General features: G+C 39.2%; 1 protein-coding gene across 1 annotated transcript; it reads left to right on the forward strand.

Annotated features, from left to right (window-relative positions):
* The first annotated feature begins 13,497 nt into the window (after positions 1-13,497).
* Positions 13,498-14,783, forward strand: LOC142636658 (ethylene-responsive transcription factor 11-like). The gene has a single exon (XM_075810933.1). The coding sequence runs from the start codon at positions 13,634-13,636 to the stop codon at positions 14,405-14,407; it is 774 nt and encodes a 257-aa protein (XP_075667048.1). The 5' UTR covers positions 13,498-13,633; the 3' UTR covers positions 14,408-14,783.
* Positions 14,784-19,939: the final 5,156 nt, after the last annotated feature.

Raw genomic sequence — 19,939 nt, forward strand, 5'->3', positions numbered from 1 at the left:
GACCCCGATGTGCAAGGTGTTCCCATCCAGTTTAGGGCCCGTGGCAATGAGATGGTTCAATGATCTAAGGGAATGATTTATTAACTCTTTTAAGGAGCTTACAAGAGCTCTTGGTTTGTAACTTGCAGCAGAGTTCCTCGGCTTTTGGACTCCCTATTATCTAAGACTATGTGAGAAGGGGAAACCCTGAAGACGTATTCTAACAAATACTAAGAAATTTTTAATGAAATAGATGAGAATTTTGATGACGTGGCTATAAGGAAATTCAAGGTTGGCCTACCTGCTGAGCACAGTCTGAGGAAATTTTGAATAGGAAACCTATTAAGAGTGTACGTCAACTCATGGACCGTATTGACAAGTACAAGTGGATCGAGGAGGATCAACAGCGAGGGAAAGGGAAAGCCAAGGTGGTCCCTCAAGATAGAAGGGATTTTAGGTCGGACCGATACAACAATAACCATTCTCGGAGGGATTTTGCCAATCAACCTGGGTCTATCACTGCTCAAGTGGTCAACATGGTGTTCCGAGAGCCAGTACATCAAATCCTAGAAAAAAATTAAGAATATGTCATACTTTGAATAGCCAAATAAGATGGGAGGAGATCCTGCGAAGCACAACCATAGCCTTCATTGCCAATACCACCAAGAGTGAGGACACACCACAGAAGATTGTAGGACTTTATGGAATCACCTGGAGCAGCTAGTCCGAAGTGGAAAGTTAAAGCAATTCCTATACCAACCTAGTGGACAGGGTGGCCAAGCAGGGTCAGGAGCTCAGAAAAATGCTTATGTAAGAGCACATTTGGGTATAATCAGTGTCATCCTAGCTGCCTAGAGAGGACTGGTTCTCAGCCATCTAGGGTGATGCTTGTAGCTCAACCATCTACAAGGGACTCGCCCCATAATTCGAAGAGGGTTAGATTAGAGGCTCGACTAGCTTTGAGCTTTTTTGATGAGGATAAAATTGGAACCTTGCAACCACACGAGAATGCCCTGGTAGTTACTCTCAGGATTGGAGGATACGACATCAAAAGGGTGCTGGTAGATTAGGGTAGCGATGCCAAGATAATGCACCCCAACCTGTATAAGGGGCTGAAGCTAAGGCCTGAGGACCTGGCCAGCTACAACTCCCCTCTGATAGGATTTGATGGAAAAATTGTCTTTCCAAATGGCCAAATCAGGCTACTTGTTCAAACTGGGTCAGAGGTTGTGGAAATGAACTTCATCGTGGTAGACGCATACTCCCCTTATACTGCTATTGTGGCGAGACCTTGGCTCCACGCCATGGAGGTCGTGCCTTCCACCCTGCACTTGAAGGTGAAGTATCCATCAAGGGATCTAGTCGAGGAACTAGTGGGAAACCAGTCTATGGCCAAGCAGTGCTTGGTGGCTGCAGTCAAGCATCAGGCCGAAAGTGAGTCCTTAGCTGCTGCCGACCAAGGTTTATAGCAATCAAAGGTAACAGTGTGGTCTGTGGACATGGTAGTGAGAGAGGCAGAATGTGAGGAGCTAGAAAGAGTTGTCGTTGGTGATGACGAGGGTAAGCTCTTCCAAATCGGATTTCAACTAGTTCCCTAGGAGAAGGAGGAGCTAGTAATGTTTCTTAGGGAAAACCTCAATGTGTTTGCGTGGAGCACTTATGAAGCTCTCGAGGTGAATTTGAGCTTCATTTTCCACCACTTGAACATCAATCCATCCACCGTCCCCAAGAAACAACCACCTCAACAATCATCTAAGGAACATTTTGATGCTGTTAGGGAGGAAGTGACTAAGCTCAAGTAGGCAAGGGCTATTAAAGAGGTGTTTTACCTTAAGTGGTTGGCCAATACAGTGGTGGTGAAGAAGAAAAGTGGGAAGTGACGAGTATGTGTGGACTTCACGGATTTAAATAAAGCCTGCCCAAAAGGCCCCTTCCTCATACCTCTGATAGACCAGTTGGTGGATGCAACTGTGGGCCATCCTCGAATGAGCTTCCTAGATGACTTTCTAGGGTAACATCAAATAACATTAGATTTAGAAGACAGTTTTTGTTACGCCTACTAGCAACTACCATTACAAGGTGATGCCCTTTGGACTGAATTATGCAGGGTCTACTTACTAGAGGATGATGACCAGGATGCTCGAGCCATAGTTAGGCAAAAATATCGAGGTTTATATAGATGATATAATAGTAAATATTAAGGTGGTATCCTAGAACGTGGGTGACCTCGGGAGCATCTTTGAAATACTTAGGGGGCACAAACTATGCCTCAGCGCTTCCAAGTGTTTGTTTGGCATCGACTCGGGTAAATTTCTGGGCTACATGGTCACTCATTGTGGAATTGAAGTCAACCCTGATCAAATCAATGCAATTAACAGTTTGCAGCCTCTTCAGAACCCCAAATAAGTTCAAAAGCTGACATGGATGACTACCGCTCTAAACTGATTGATCTCTCAATTGATAGATAGGTGTTGGCCTTTCTTCCAGCTTTTGCATAAGTGGAAGGGATTTGAATAGACTGAGGAGTGGGCCTTGGCCTTCCAGCAACTGAAGGAATACCTTTCTCAGTCACCTTTTTTATCCAAGCCCGAAGAGGAGGAGGTTATGTTTGCTTATATTGTTGTAGCCTCCTATGCAGTGAGCTTGGTACTGATACAAGTCGACAATGGAGTGTAGAGAACAGTTTACTATATGAGAAAATCATTGCACGAAGTAGAGGTTCGCTACCTACCACTAGAGAAGACCATTTTGGTAGTGGTGCATGCTATACATAAGCTCTCTTATTACTTTCAAGCTCACACGGTTGTGGTCTTGACCCAACTTTCTCTTCAATACCTGCTTCAGAGAGCAGATTACACGGAAAGGATTGCCAAGTGGGGTACGATCCCATGCGCTTTTAATATCAAGTATATACCTCGTACCTTAGTTAAAGGTCAGGTCCTCGCAAACTTGGTGGCTAAATTTGCTAAGTCTCCACTGGAAAAGGAAGAAGAAGAGCAGAACATAGATGGAAAATCAGTTGGGATGGTGTCTTTGTAAGAACCCCTGGCCTGGAAGGTATACGTTGATGGTGTAGCCAATCAAAGGGGATCGGGAGTAGGGCTAGTTATGATATCTCCCGAGAAGGTCACTATTAAGAAATCCTCGAAGTTGGGCTTCTCTGCCACAAACAATGAGGTCGAGTTTAAGGCTTTGTTGGTTGAAATGGATATGGTTCAGAAAATGGGAGGATTAATAGTGGAGGTGTTTTTAGATTCAAGGTTAGTTGTTGGCCAGGTAAATGGAAAGCTATAAGCCAGGGACTTGAGGATGCAAGGATATTTGAGTCAAGTTAGGCACCTGTAATCAAGGCTTAAGTCTTTCATCTTACAGCAAATTCCTAGAAGCAGAAACATGCATGCAGATTCTCTTGCCACTCTCGCAACCTCCTCAGTGTAGAGCTTCCTCAGATTATCCCGGTAGAGGATTTGTGTAAACCCACTAATTCGAAGAGAGGCAAGGCTCAAATCCTTCAAGTCAGGGCAGGGCCTAGTTGGATGGATCCTATTGTGCTGTTCCTCAAGGATGACGTCTTGCCCGAGGAGAAGGTAGAGGCCGATATGGTGTGAAGAAAAACTCCTCATTTTTTGTTGTCCGAAAGGATCAAAAGTTGTACAAGCGCTCTTTCTCTGGACCATATCTGCTATGCATCCACCCTAACACAGTAGAGCCACTCCTAGAGGAGCTAGATGAGGGGATTTATGGGAGCCACACGAGAGGCAGGTTATTGTCTCACAAGGCCCTCACTCAGGGATAGTGGTGGCCAAATATGCAAAAGGGGGCGTAGGAATACACGAAGAAGTGTGACCAATGCCAGAGATTTGCTTCGAACATTCATCAATTAGGGGGTGTGCTTAACCCTCTATCTAGTCACTGGCCTTTCGCTCAATAAGGCTTAGACATTTTAGGGCCCTTCCCTAAAGCAATAGGAAATAGAAGATGGCTTTTGGTTGACATTGACTACTTCACCAAGTGGGTCAAAGTTGAGCCACTGGAAAATATTAAGGATGTGGATGTCAAGAGGTTTGTGTGGAAGAATATTATCACTCGATTTGGGATTCCTTATACCCTCATTTCAGAAAATGGACTTCGGTTGGATAGCAAAGCTTTCAAAAGGTACTATTCTGAATTGGGAATCAAGAATATGTACTCCACTCTGGCTTACCCACAAGGGAACGGACAATCCAAGACTGTCAACAAAGTCATAGTAAATGGACTCAAGAAGAGGTTGGATGATGCAAAAGGTAAATGGGTGGAAGAGATGCCACATGTTCTTTGGGTGTATCGGACTACCCCTCACAGGTCCACAGGGGAAACACAATTTTCAATGACTTATGGGGTCAAGGCTATGATTCCTCTTGAGACTGGGTTCCCAACGCTGAGGACAAACTTATTCACTCCAAATAGCAATGACAACTTACTGGGAAAGAGCCTAGATTTAGTTGAAGAACGGAGAGAAAATGTCATGGTTCAATTTGCATACTATCAGCAGAAGCTCAAACAGGGGTATGACTCCGGTGTGAAGTTGAGGCCATTAGCCCCTAGAGACGTGGTGTTGAGGAAGGTGGTGGGTACTGCAATAAACCCAGCATGGAAAAGTTGGGGCCCAATTGGGAATGGTCATACCGTATCACCTCGGTAGCTGGTATAGGTGCATACTTCCTAGAAGATTTGGACGAAAATATTGTACCATGCCCCTAGAATGTAAATAACTTGCGAATGTATTATTATTAATGAAAGGCAATTATGCAATATTTTTGTTAAAGTTATGTGTCATGTTGGTTATTTGTTTGAATATTAAACAGAACATTGGTTATGCTTGGCTCCTCAGACCATACCTTGGGTAAATTAATATTCTGGACTACTTGTTTGAATATTAAACAGAACATTGGTCATGTTTGGCTCTTTGGACCACATACTTTGGGTAAATTAATATTTTGGACTACTTGTTTGAATATTAAACAGAACCTTGGTCATACTTAGGTCCTCGGACCACATACCTTGGGTAAATTAATATTCTGGACTACTTGTTTGAATATTAATAGAACATTGGTCATGTCTGGCTCCTCGAACCACATAACTTAGGTAAATTAATATTCTGGGCAATTATTTTAAGTGTTAAATAGAACCTTGGCTATGTCTAGCTCCTCGGACCACATGCCTTAGGTAAATTAATACTCTCAATTATTTGTCCAAGTGTTAAACAGAACCTTAGTTATGTTTGGTTCCTCGGACTACGTGCCTTAGGTAAATTAATACTTTCCATTATTTGTCCAACTTTTAAACAGGGCCTCGGACTACATGCCTTGAGTAAAATAACACTCCACAAATTCACTTAGGATAGGACCTTGGCGTATGCATCATCATGGGAGAATGAGGACTCACCCTGAGTTTGGGTCAAAGGATTCTGAAGGTACATTCATAGGGTACTCTTAAAATGAGAGGCATCAAACACATGGTACCTTTCTACTAATTGTTTTGCTTGTCTCTAAGGACTTAGACATTCTTGTTGATTATACAATTTTTAGTACCAACACATAGTTATTTTTCTCACTATTTACATAGGCTTGATTTATTTGGATTAACAACAATTCATTACTATTATCTTTTGTTAAAGTATGGGCATTCACCCTTAGAAGCATCATCAATCTAACCTTTTAGCAAAGGACAAAACAGTAACTACAGCCAATCAGAGACAAATATTGCAAGGAAAACAAAGGTTCTTAAAGTAAAGTTAATGTCATTTCATTGAACAAAAGAAAGGGTACATCATAAGCAGTGGCAAACTGCCATAACAAAAGAAAAGTACAAAAAAAAAAAAAAAGTGAGAAAAGAAAAACCCTAATCTAAACCTTAGCTAGAGGAGGGTCTTCTCTTTTGTTGGCTGGCTTAGAGACAGGGGGATCAGCAATCTTGCCTGAGCTGGCCTTCTTCTCCAGGGCCATGGCTTGAGGCTTGACTGGCTCAGACTCCTTTTTCTTGGGAGCAGCATCCTTGCCTAGGTTAGCCTCTAGGTCCTTAGCCTTTAGAAGAGCTTCAGCCACCTTGCCCTTGGCTCTTTCCACCCCACGGCTTTGGTTGCCTACCTTGCCAGGGATTTTGGAGGTCTCAGGAAGGGGAAAAGAAGCCTAGGTAACAGGAAGCTGCTTAGGGGTAGTTGTTGCAGCAGCAACACCTGCATCAGAGCTCAAAGGTGCTACAAGAGCCTATCGGAGGTCTGATGGGTAGTAAATGTTTTTAGCCCTCCTCCACTCTGAGTCAGCAGGGACTCTAGCCAAGTTCAATTCCTCGGTCCACACCTCTTCGCAGTAGTCCCTGCAAATCTCAGCTAGCTCCTCAATTAAGTGGGCTTCAGTCTCTTGCACCCCAAGTTCGTAAAAATTTTGCTGCGAAGCCTCCGTAAATACCTTAGCCACCCGAGCAGCCTCCTTGGCCTTCCCCGGATTTGCCTTCAGAGCCATGACCTCATATTTGGCTGTGGCCAACTCTATCTCAGAATAATAGAGCTTCTTGTGCTACTCCTCAGCCTGCACCTCAGCGATCTTAAGGCCAGCCTCGGTGCTTTTTCGGTCCCTATCCGCGCAGCCAGCTTTTGAGCCAGCTCCTTATTCTTTTGCTCAGCGACACCCAATGCCTTGGTGGTCTCCAAGCGAAGGTTGTCCGTGAGCCTAGCCTCGTTTCGGGCATCTTTCACCCACTCTTTGGCCGTAAACACCTCCTGTATAGCCTGCACAAAAAGACAAAAGAACGCTCTATCAAACAGGAAAGAGATAACCAAGCATGAAATTAGCAAGGTGAGTAGAGAGACTTACCAAGACCAAGTCCCTCTTCAGGGACAGGAAGAGATCCTGCTGCTTCACATTCTTCACAGCCGCCATATCCTTCGGCAACAAATGGGGCTACTCCAAAGCATCAGCAACATAATGAGTGTTCCCCCTTTGGAACTCCCTAATGAAGGAGTTCAAGGGTATCGTTGTGCCATCCAGCTCCAACCTGGGGTTCCACGTGGGATTCGTGGGGTGCACCTTGGCCACATACTTAACATCCTTACTCTCAACTGAGGAAGCCCACCCCTTGCCCTTGGCCGTCTTGGAGATCTTAGGGGGAACCACCTCCCCTTCCTCAGCCACCTCCTTGTTTTTCTTCCTTTTCTTCAAATTCGTCGGTGCGAAGGGGTTAACTAAAGGAACTGGGGGAGGAGGAGGAGGAGGAGGAAGGGTAGAAAGCTCAGAGCCCGAGGCATCTCTAGGCCCCGACTCCTTAGACCTTCCTACAAGGAATGCACGGAGGCCTGCCCTTTTCTTCCTCTCCAATGGCATGTCTTCTTCTTCCTTTTCTTCTAAGCTGCTGGTTATGCACGTGACAACGAACCCGAGGGACCTAACATTTGAGGATCTATCAAGTTCATCTTCAGAGTCTGAGACCTGAATCACAGGCTCCCCTTGCTCCTCCCTCGCTTCCTTAAGTCAAAACTATTCTATCTCCTCCTCAAGAGACTATCGCGAGGAAGCTGTCTCTTCTCTCAGAACTGCTGATTCGCAGGGAGAATGGTGGGAAGGCAGTTCAACTTGCACTATGCCTTCTCGGGCTAGGAATCCGGGCATTGAGATGTCAATCCAAGCCAACCGATGATCGCCTGCTCTGATCGTGTTGCCTGCATCCTAAAACTTGTCAGACAGAGGTTGGAAGTCGAGGATGAGGTGGACAGCTCGTAGTTGCCTATCATCGCTTACAAACACCTCGGATCTCAGTACTTTGTTGAGATCGGAAACATTGACGAAGTTGATATTGGGGGCCACGTATCTTTTATCTGCAAAAAAGCCGAGAAGCAAAACCACAGTTAGAAAAACTAGTCATCAATCAGAAGGAAACAAGACACAAAAGGAATGAAGAACGAAGCAAGCTACAAAACTAATCCCCTTGTTAGAAGACTTAAACCTAGGGTACCCCACTTAGTGCTCCCTCCTGGGTTAGGCAGTGAAGACCGTCATGCCATTCACCTGAGACGATTAGAAATTCATCTTTCATGCCCTTATTAGACTTAGGGAGGCACGAGATGAGCCCAAAGTCAGAAGACCTAGACTTAAGGTAGTAGCCTGAGTCTGTAAGCAGATGGCACTCATGCATCCAGACAACATTGTGCCAGGTGAGGCCTAATCCCATATGCTCGTTAAGAGCATCTACACTACCTAAAACTCTAAACAAGTTGAGCGCGCATTGGTGAAGGCAAAGTCTATGGGCGATTAGGAAATCCCTAGTCACTCTACCTATGGGAAGCCTTATTCCCCCCCTCTAAAAAGGCGATTATGAGAATGACAACCTCCCCTTCCTTTCTGAGGGTATGTCAATCGCCTAGAGGGTGATACCACAAGGAGACCTTATGGGGAATGCGGTACATGGCCCTAAACCCCTCCATACCTGCGAGGGTATCTACTAAATGAGCCAACCTACCCATCTAAGCAGACTAAGGGGAAGCGAAAGAGATGTTTATGAAGAGAGAAACAGAAGACAAAAGGCCGAGGAGACTGGCCGAGGAGAAAAGAAACCTAAGAATAAGGGAACTTACTAAAATAAGGGCAAGGGTCACTTCAGAAGCTTCTTGAAAGTTTGAAGATTTGGAAAGTCTTGAAAGTTCGAAAATTTGGAAAGTGGGAGAAATGAATCCCCCAAGTGCCTTATATAGGAGGCAGAGTTGGGCGAGAGTTACCCCTCCCCAAATTTCGAGGAGAAATCTCAGTCGTAGGATCTTCATCTCACCACAATACGTGGGAGACAAGGCGCCGCCTAGAGCATTTAATGATGCGTTGCGGATTTCGAAGCGTCAGGAGCAATTACAGGACATAATAAATTACGCTCTCACATGGGAAATCAAAGAAACATGTGGAGATAATCACCCTGAGGTCAAAAACCTTTTTTTTTTTTTTCTCCTCGAACAGGAGAAAAAAATTGGAATTTTGAGGGGCTATTATGGGGCACAGGAATTTAATAAAATAGCCATGTCACGTGTCATACTCACGACCGAAGAGTCCAGTGCAGTTCCGAGGAGACCATCCCCTTTGACAGTGAGGCCAAAGAGGCCAGTCATGGCCACGTCACTGGCACATCATCAAAGGAGGCCACATTGTAGGGGGCAGAACTTTATAGAGGGGGTTAAGCCTATTGTGTCTAAAGGGATGGATGCTACCACCACATTAATTGCACCCTACTTAACCCTTTGACCGCATTAATATGGAGAAGACCTTTGAACAGTGCCGTCTTGATTGCCAAAACTCACAAAAGATTTGGGGAAATGTCTAATGGGACAAGCACTAAGGTGGTGGCCTGCGTGATCAACAAATGGAGGGTCAAGATCAACGGTAAGAGGCTATATAACGTATGAAACCCACCAGAACAAGGGGGGAGGGGAAAATTGTAGAAGAGGACACTGTAGCAACCAAGAACTAAAATTGTAACCAAGTCTAAAGAAATATATTCAAGAACTATTCTCCTCGAACTTTGCCAAGGAAGGATTTTCTTTGCACTCAGCTTAATTTTCTGTGCTTTCTTACTATCCTTAGTCTACTGTGCGCGTTGCTCAATCCATTGAAGCCCAATCCATAAGCCCACCCTCTACAAATTCATTTTGTTGGGCTCTCTAGGCCTTAACCCTATTGCTTTTGTCTATACAATAAGTTTTAAATCAATTTATTTACTAAATAAATAAATACCAAAAAGTTTTTCTTTTCATATTAATCTCACATGTTTGGTTTGAATTTGTCTCTATACTGGCCAAGTAGATGGTCAAGATGGGTGCAAAGTTTCCCTTGAGAAAAAAACCATTTTGCCCACGCCAATAGAGGATTTTGTGACTGTACATTGCTTCTATAAAAACAATGGATACTATACCATTTTCTAAAAAATTAAATAGTAATAGATAATCGGATGTAGGGGTGATTTTGAAATATTTTATGAATAGTTCTTAATGGACTTGATATGAATGCTTGCATTGACAAAGGGGGGCTCCCCTAGGTTTTGAAAAACCCTTCTTCCTTCTTGCAATTTTTATAAAAAATACTTATTAATTTTTACACAGTGGTTCCTTGCAAGAAAATAGTCTGACTTTGGCATATTCTTGTCCTTATTTCTTAATAAATGGTAGTTTTAGGTAACAATAGCCATAATTTTTCCGTACAGAAAAATATTAAATTCTTTTTTTTTCTTACAACAATTTTTTCTTTAAAAGAAAAAAGTAATAAATTCAATATCTTCCATTCTATGAGGTGTAATTCTATGTACGTTGTACGAAAATGAAAAACTTTGAGGGTGCATGGGTCTAATTCGTATAATTTGTTAGCCAATGTAATACGATTGATATCCATTTTTGCATACACTCCAAAATTTTAAATCTTTTTAATCTTCCTTTTTTAAATCATCACGTAAATCTCTTAACCTCTAAAATCACAGGTATGATGGAACAAACCCCAATCCTCTTTATTAAACAGAAGAAGACTACCATTACGTTACAAGACCATTGGTGCAGACACTTCAAAATCGACACTGATTAAATATGAGATGATTTTTAGCCAATGGTCCTTGATAATAAGCTTATTATTATTATTATTATTATTGGCACATTGTAAAGCCATGCGACAGATCATAATTAATATACAAATATTTTTGCATGCCAAATATATAAAGAATCACATAATATTAGTGTGATGACCCAAAGTCATGTTAGTTTTAAAATAATTATAAAAAAAAATTAAAAAAAAATAGAATTCTTTGTACAATAGTGTTTGCCATTGTATATTATTTTGGATGGGGTATATTTCCTCTCTTTTCCACCTCGAATGACTAATTCATCATGGTGAATTGCGGACCATACATCAAGGTAAAACAAAATCAATGACTGCAGAGATTTCTCTTTCAACGGTTCCTTTGCAAGGAGATCAATCAGAGATAATAATAATAATAATAATAATAATAAGTACGGGACTACGTACCTTTTCAAGACGTCTGTCTTCAAACTTCATTTCTGATACTAATCTTTTTCTCTCTTTTTTTCCCTTTTTAGATACATCTATCCACATTTAATCTACAACAATTCCTAGTTTCCCAAAAAACCAAAATCCAAAAGTATTTAGCTACATGCGTCTACATTTTTTTAAGGGACAGGCTACATATATGTCTGCATAAAGATTGATTTAGCACTAAAATTAATTAACCATTTCCACTATGAATCGCACATTATGAGTTTGATTCTTTGAAAGGTAAATCCAAAACAAACTTAGGCTCAAATTGTTTCCACATTAACATTCTTTAAAAAATATTTATTTTTTTGAAAATTTATTTTTTTAAAAACTATCTCGTTTTCCTATATTTAGTAGTAGCCTTAAAATGAGTTGTAAAACTATCTCTTGACTTCTCTTATTTAGCCTCGCATAAAATAGAGTTATTTTCTTTATTTAGCTTCACGTGATAAATAATTATTTTCTAGAAACTTTTAGCAGCAAACAATTCTATCTAATACCAAGTTAAATAAGAGAAGTTGAAAGATTATTTTTCTTTGACCATTTTTTTTAGAGATTGAATTTTTTAAAGATGTGTAAAATCCAAATTTTACCTCTCCAATCTCAACATGCTACATTATCATATTACATATTAAAAAATATGGAAAATTACACTCATTCAATTTTAATACCCGCTTGAAAATTTAACTTAACTGTGAATTCATTGAGATGTTATTATAAGTGATAAAATATATTGAATTTTAAGTAAAAAGTTGATGTGGTAATCTCTTATGGGATGAAGAATAAAAAAAAACAGGAGTTTTATACCCTATTTTTACCAAATTTGAACTTTTTTTTTATATTACCAAACATTAAAAAAAATTATATAAAAAAAAATTATCTTTACATAAATTTTTTTATTATTAAAATAAACACAGCATTACTAGCGATATTGACATAAACCACACATATAATTAAGTAAAATGTATGTGCTCTTAACATGATCATAAACATGTTTCTCAAAAAAAAAAATAGATCATAAACAAACTATATTTTTATCAAACTTAATGTATAAACCTAATAAGTTAATGAAAATAATTCTCAAACGGGCACTTTTTTTTATTTTTTGAATAATTCTCTTGCGAATACGAAATAGTGGAATACCCTCTATTGCAAAGAGCACGTGTTATTCGAATCCAAAAAGTAGAAAGAAAAAAGTGTTGCAGAAAAATTAAACAAGAAATGCAGTGGCGGGCAGATTTAAATAATTTTTGGAAAGTTGGATACGTGTAAACCACGGAGATAAGATAGGCGCGTGGAGAGTAGATTATAGATATTTCTGTCAGAAACCCACTCCCCATGTGTAAGCAGCTGACGTAGGGGGCCAAAGGTTGCGTGAGTTTTCACCGCTTGCCATGAACACGCGTAAAGAACAATGGGACACGTGTCGAAAAATGATTGGAGGAGCTGCCTAATGCCGGTTGGTCCAAAGGCTCAAGCGGTTCAAAGGGACACGATGATAAATCAAGCGTACAGAGTGAAAATTTAGAGAAAGTGAGACCAAAACCAAATCCACCTCTAAAGCTTTAACAGCAGCGCTTATATGAGGAAAAAATAAATAAATTTTTTTTTTGTGAAACTAGGAAAAAATAAATCAATCAATCAATCAAAACTTTTATAAATAAAGAAAAAAAAAATTATATATATATAAGAAAAAAAAAACGATCCCAAGTCACGCGGCGAGATAGCAGAATATGCCGACAACTTGTTCAACCGGTTGTTGTTTCACAGACACACATCCAAATCTTGAAATCTTCTCTCTCAAGCCAGGCCACTCTTAAGACCAAGGACCATCCTATATATAATCATGGTCCAATTTCTTTTTTTTTTCTTTTTTGACTACTCATGGTCCAAATAAATAGTACATATTGTTGCGAGAAAATTTTGAAGTTTTATTGGTAGTAGATCATTTACCCAAATTGTTCAAAAAACCAGAATATTTTGGTCCAATTCAGTGAGCATTGAAATCCCATCAGGCCCTCTCATAAATAAACTTAAATGTCAACTTATCGAAAAATCAAGTCTCATAATCAACGAACAAAACAAGAACAAAAATTAAATACTAAAAGGAACTAACTAAATTAGCGAGTAGATAGAGACGCGCTTGAAGACCGCGTAGAATAGTGACCACTCTCCCCCGCACGCAAACGACACTACAATTGCAGCCGTTAGATCATGATGATGACGACGATGATAATTTTTTGATACAACGCCCATTGAGTCTGCTGGTTCGACAACCCACATGCCACGTAATTCAAAAACTTTATAATAAAAAAAAAATTTTAATTACAATCAAGCTCTCTTTAAAGCTTTATAGCCGCCCCTCATTCACTATAAAATAAAAAAAAATAAAAAAACGTTTCAGTCAAATCCTTGGTTGACTGCGACGATTTCTCTCTCTTATAACTACTCTATAAAACCCACCTTCGTCTCCCACTTCACAATTGCGAAATCCGCCCTAGTCATTCTCATCGCTTATCATCAAATCCATTAGCATACCAAAACAAAACAGTTGTTTCCTTCAAAAAAATTAAAGAAGAATTCATTTTTTTTTTATTGTCTATTACATGGCGCCGAGAGAAAGAGCTGTGAAGGGAAACGGTAACGGTAATGGAATCGGAAAGGAGGTGCATTTTAGAGGAGTGAGGAAGAGGCCATGGGGGAGATACGCGGCTGAGATTAGAGACCCGGGGAAGAAAAGCCGTGTCTGGCTTGGAACTTTTGACACGGCTGAAGAAGCCGCTCGTGCTTACGACACGGCTGCCAGAGAGTTTCGTGGTGCCAAAGCCAAGACCAACTTTCCGTTTCCGTTTCCTACCGAAAATGCGAACGACGTGAACAACAACAAGATTGATAACCATAATAATAACAATAATAATGTTAACTGTCATAGTAACAACCAGAGTCCGAGTCAGAGCAGCACGGTTGAGTCTCCGACGAGAGACCCATCGGCTCTTCTCGTTGAATCCTCGCCGTTGGATCTCAATATTGCTCAGGCTCATGCCTACGGTGGCGCCGCTGCGGGTTTCGGATCTGTTCCGGTGAGGTTTCCTTTTCAGCAGCAGCACCACCACTCCGGATTCTTCGCCGGAGGTCTGCCGACGGCGGCAAATCACATGATCTACTTCGACACGGTGGTGCGCGCCGGGATGCTGCCGAGTCATCCGTATAGTCAGCTGAATTTCGATCATTTCCAGCCGGCGGCGACGTTTTCCGGTGGGGTCCAGAGCGACTCGGACTCCTCTTCCGTCGTCGATCTCAACCACCGAGATCAGAAGCCTCAAAAACTCGGAATCCTCGGTCTCGATCTCAACCAGCCTCCACCACCGGAGTTTGCTTAACTTTTTTGCCGACCACCGAAAAAAAAAAAAAAAAAGAGAAAGAAAGTCATCGGATTTTAATTTTCGCTTCCTTTTTTTAATAATTATAATTATTTTTTTTTCCTTTTTCTCTAAGCTAGGGAAAAATAGCCAAAAAGGAAAAAAAAAAGTGAAAAAATACGGTAAGACTGAGAATTATCAGAGGTCGATGTGAATAGGCAGTAGTTGATCTCCTTTTTGCAACAGCTAAACGATGCGTTTCTTGCTGTTGTTCTAAATTTTACTTATTAGGACTCTTTTTTCCGTTGTAATATCTCATTTTCGGCAGTGTTGTCTTTTGCTGGATTAATTAACACTAATAATTTCTCAAATAAAATTATATTTGAATTTTTAGAAATTTATTTCATTTCTGATCCATTCTGTATGTGTTGCTATTATTATTGACGGAAATGGTACGTGGGATCCATGTCAGTACGGACAGCACACGAGTTTTGCTCTTTCATGTTTGTTTTGAGGAAAGCGTAACTTTGCTGACTATCTAAGTTTTTCCCAGACTGTAAAAAATGTCTTGACTACTATTCTACTGTCACGTGTCACTGTGAATCTTTTTAAGTTATTTCGTTGGTGGGGTCTACTATTAATTGAAAGAGAAGAGTCATGCACTCGATGTAAAGAAATGTGAGGACAAGTGTCAATCATCGGCTCCTTCTCTGGTGTTTATTCGAAGGTGCATAGTTTTATACTAGACTAGATGGGTGGATTGTTGTCAATGTTCCTTTATCTTAGTAGTGGATAACAAAATTGATATTCTCATCCTACACTAGATCTTATCTTCTACTATATTAAAATAATGTTGAAACATCCTTTGATTTACGTAACGCGTCTCTCTGTGTGATATATAAATATATTACTGTAATCAAATGAAAAGATGCCACTTTTTTAGGTTGGATGTGATTCATGTGAAGGCGTCATAATATTGTTTTTCTAGAAAACATGTATGGAAACAACTTGATGTACGTACATGATTCCATTGTTAGATTTTCGATTCCTAAACTGTTTTGCCTTTAGTGACAGTACTTGATACTGGATGTACAATTGAACCCACGCCAACTGGATTCATCGACTCATCATATTTGTGCTAGATCTTGTCTCATTAAACAGCATTAAGGCAATATTTTGAGCCCACAAACCCATTTTTGGTATGTTGTGTCTAACAAATCACCCATCATATACACTATTAAAATGGAAACTCAAATAAGACTTTAAATTATTTTCAAATCGCACTCTAATTTTTTTTCAAGTATTTAATTATACAATAATTTGATGTCCTCTCTCTCAAGTGTTTAGATTTTAAATGTATTTTAATTCCATGCCAAGTTTATGTTTGTTTATACACTAATTTTGTGTCAATTATATTTTACATGCAAATTAATGCATTAAAGATGTATAAATATAAAAAGACTCAAATCATAATATACTATACTTATATATAATATTATGAATATGTGCATTATGTTAGTTATTCAGGACGTTATATGCGTGTGGGTGCGTATAAATAATATAATTGTTCTCTCAAAAAAAAAATTAATAATAATATAATTGTAGTTTTTTTAATTTGCATATATGCATATGTAGATATTATAGCTTTTAAATTGAAGTCATAAGCCGTAACATTATTGCTAGCTTCTTAACAAGACGTTGGAATTATATTCATATATATATTTTTTATTAACTTTCTCAATTTACCTTTATGTTTTTAATTGTTAAATCATTTCAATTGATTAATATGATTAAATTCTGAAAGTAAAGTTGACACCATAAATTTCTATTTCAACTATATGCATAGATCAAGCATGAATTTATTTATTTATTCAGAAGGTGTTGTTGCTCTGGCATAACTTATTTACACTGGTTTGTTTTTCTTTAAAAAAAAAAAAGACTTGTCTACCTATCAAAGAAAAAAAAATTTGAAAAACGATTATATACTTTTTAATGTTTAAGTAAGGCTGAAGATAAAATGAAGTGTGTGAAGGGGGAAAGATGACTAAAGCCTTAAGCCTCTCGTTTGAGCCACTTTATATATGAACCTCATCATAAAAAATAAGTAAACCTTGAATGTGTTTTAGCGTTACCCATAAATACCTTTATTTAATTTGAAAGAGTAAAGAAAACAAAAAAGGGCTGGAAAGCATTCTAGAGAGTTTGTCGAATATACTGACATGCCCATAAGCAAGTTGTTCACAGAACTAGCATATATAATTGGCTGGCTGCCAACTTTTTCTTTTAAATTACAGTGTGAAAGCAAAGGATTTGTTGTATAATGAGAAAGCTCCTAAGGGTCAAATCGATTGGAAGTAATTAAACTTAATTACTATTACAACCACCAGTAAATTTATTCTCACTTAATTAGCTAGGTTAATCTTCTTTTAATCAGTTCCAATCGTTGAACTCATATGAATCAGGCAATTCTGTGGGCATTCATGGTCCTACAACATTATAAATTGATTCTCACTTAATTTGCCAACATTGTCATGTTTGACCTAGACGTACCAATAGAGGGAAAGTACTGTTACTATGGTGACTGCCTTTTATATAGCAAATTATAACGATTCTCATTGTCCCTATAAAGGGAACTTTTCTGAGCGAACGGGAATGTAAGTTAAGTAATAATCATGCTTTATAATCACCTTTTTGACCAAGATAAAGCAATAGAAGACCTCATTAAGACCTTAATTAATACAATATATTAATGTGGATTGCCTAGAAGCAACCTGCATCCACGTGATTAGTGCTTGTAATTTAATGGTGTTTATTTTTTCTTGCCTAAATTATTGACATAAAGTGTAGTCATTAAAATGTATTTCTGATTCAGCCTACCATGATAATGTAATTACAAATCATCTGTGTGATCATGTCTTTAATCATCTTCACTCTTCTTGAGGGTATTTGTGTGAGCAACAAAACTAGAAGGAGCGTTTAGGCGCGTGATGAAGAAACAACGAATATTGACAAGGGGAAGAAAAGGTCCAAAGGAAAACATGCAAATGATGGAATATCAATCAAATTTAAAAACATATAGGGTTCCCAAAAAAATACAAGTTCCTTGTTATGAAAGCTAAAAGATGCTCCTTTGGAGGATTGTTACCGATGTACTGCCCAACAGATGTTATTTCCAATGGAAGTTAATACTATATCGGAAGCCATTTTAGTTTGGATAAAGAAACAAAATATTTCGGCAGTGATCAATATCAGTCTATATATATAACCTCAAAGAATTCGACGTAAAACATCTCTATAGCCTTTGAAGTTGGAAATGATACATTAATGAATAAGTTAGAGTACATGAATATACATAAACCCTTTAAGTCTAAGCTACCCAATGTACCTGGGCCTTCCAAACTCTAGCTACCAATATATTTCTTAGAGTCCTATCTTCAAGTACCTTTCTGGATCTCACAACACCACCCAATTGCACTACCCAGCCTCATCGGTTGAATAATACTCACAACACTAAAATTGTGTGAAGGTTGTGTTTAGGTAAATCTCTTCTCAAGGTATGGAAATGAGAGAAGAAAGAGAGGTTGATAAACTAAAGTGTTTGGCTCTCAAAATGAAAGGCACAATTCTCACACTCTCAGGGTCGGTGTTTATGATCTATAAAACCCTTAATCTCTATAGAGGAGGAAAAAGATGCACGGTTGGTTTTAGAATATGAGTTGTCTAGAGGCACTTGCGAGTCACTCATGAGTTCCCCAACTCCAACCGACATCCAAATTTCCTCATGTGCTCCTCACATGCAAACTCGCGGGTGCTGCCAGTCACAAATCACTCTCAAGTCAGTCTTGAGTTCCAATTATTTAGCAAATCTTTACCAAATCTGAACTCGGCCCAAGTACATTAAATTCCATAAAATACAAGAAAAAAATGCATGAAATTACAACAAATTTGGCACAAAATAAAGCCAACAAAACGCTTATGGAAATTCACAACTTAACTAGCTTTTAGGACTTTTGTATGCTAAAAACCAATTTTTGGTTCCTGAAGTTTTTCCTCAAAGAGCGTGTGCTACTCAAAAAAAAAAAAAAAAATCTTTGGAGGCCATACTAACCATTGGCAGAGCCAAGGGGGACAATTTTCTCCCAGCCTCCCAAAAACTCCTTTAATATATAATTTTTTTTTATTTTTTTTAAGATTTCATTGCCTTTCATACCCTTTGAATTTCTGGAAATTTTCCCCATGAAAACTAATTATTCGCATCTTGTAAATCCCACAATTTTAGTAACAATTCAAATGAAAAGGATTTAATACCAAAAATAGTTCACCCTAACAAAGATATAAGTATATTATATGTTATATAGGTCTAGTTACCCTCAAAAAATTTGTTAATAAATCATTTTTAAAAAGTTTTAATACTACTTTTATAAGAAATATAAAAAATTGTCAAAAAATTTAATTACTTTCTTCTTTTCTCACAAAAAATTTCTAAAACAATTTCCTAAACCAATGCTCTTAGGGTATTTGTTAACTCTTCACATGTTATATATACGAGAAATGTTACATCTATAACATTTTCACAATAAATTTTAGGTGGTAGGTTGTTACTGACAGGTAAAAAAGTAATTTCAATGGTAGACTCATATTAGAACTAGTAACGACTTGCCACTTATGATTTGTAGTGAAATTGTTGTGGACGTTACTTTCTATATATATATTAGGGGCCCAAGTACTATCTTGTAAGGGGTATTTGGTGCCCACAATTGTTTGTGGGGGTATGGGCCTAAAGGGACCTGAACGGCCCATCCGCAGGGGTTGGGCCTAAATGACCCAAGACAACTTGCAAGATCGAAGCCTAGGATCGTTGGGCTAGAACCATCCCACTGAGAGATATGCTTGGATCGAGACACAATGGTCGATAGCGCCTCTTTGACTAGGGTCATGTCTGGCCTGGCATAGGTACTGACCAGGTGGCTAGACAAGAAAACAAAGTTGGTTCAGGTCGGTGACCGAATGCTAGATAATGTCCTTGGAGAATTCGCCGCAAAGCACTAGATGATGTCTAGAGCAAGTAACGAGGGAATCCTCTAAAGTCATGAGGATCCTTGGGGATTTACATGGACATTGGAAGACATGTGTAACAAGAAAATAATGATGATCAACCCATTAACTAGGTGCTATAAAAGGTGGAAGAGGCAGAGAGTTAGGGGGTTGGAAGAGGGAGGAAGAAACTATGGGAAGGAGAGATAGAGAGCAAAGTTAGAGGGAAACACTTGGGAACTGAGGGGAGTTAGGGAGAGGGTCTCAGATTAGGGCCTAGAGAGGACGAGCCAGACTAAGCTGAGAGCCCTATTAGTAGGATTAAGATATAGCCCACATATAAATTAATTGGGGGCCCAAATAATGTCTTGTAAGGGGTATTGGGTGCCCCCCCCCCCCCCCCCCCACACAAACACACACATATATATATTGCAACAAAGAAAAAGAAAAAAAGAGATAATATAAAACTTTGGCAAAAGACACTTTTTGTCCCTTGGAGGAGCAAAACACAACAGTTAA

The sequence above is a fragment of the Castanea sativa genome, chromosome 5, assembly GCF_040712315.1.
Source record: "Castanea sativa cultivar Marrone di Chiusa Pesio chromosome 5, ASM4071231v1".
Taxonomy (NCBI): Eukaryota; Viridiplantae; Streptophyta; class Magnoliopsida; order Fagales; family Fagaceae; genus Castanea; species Castanea sativa.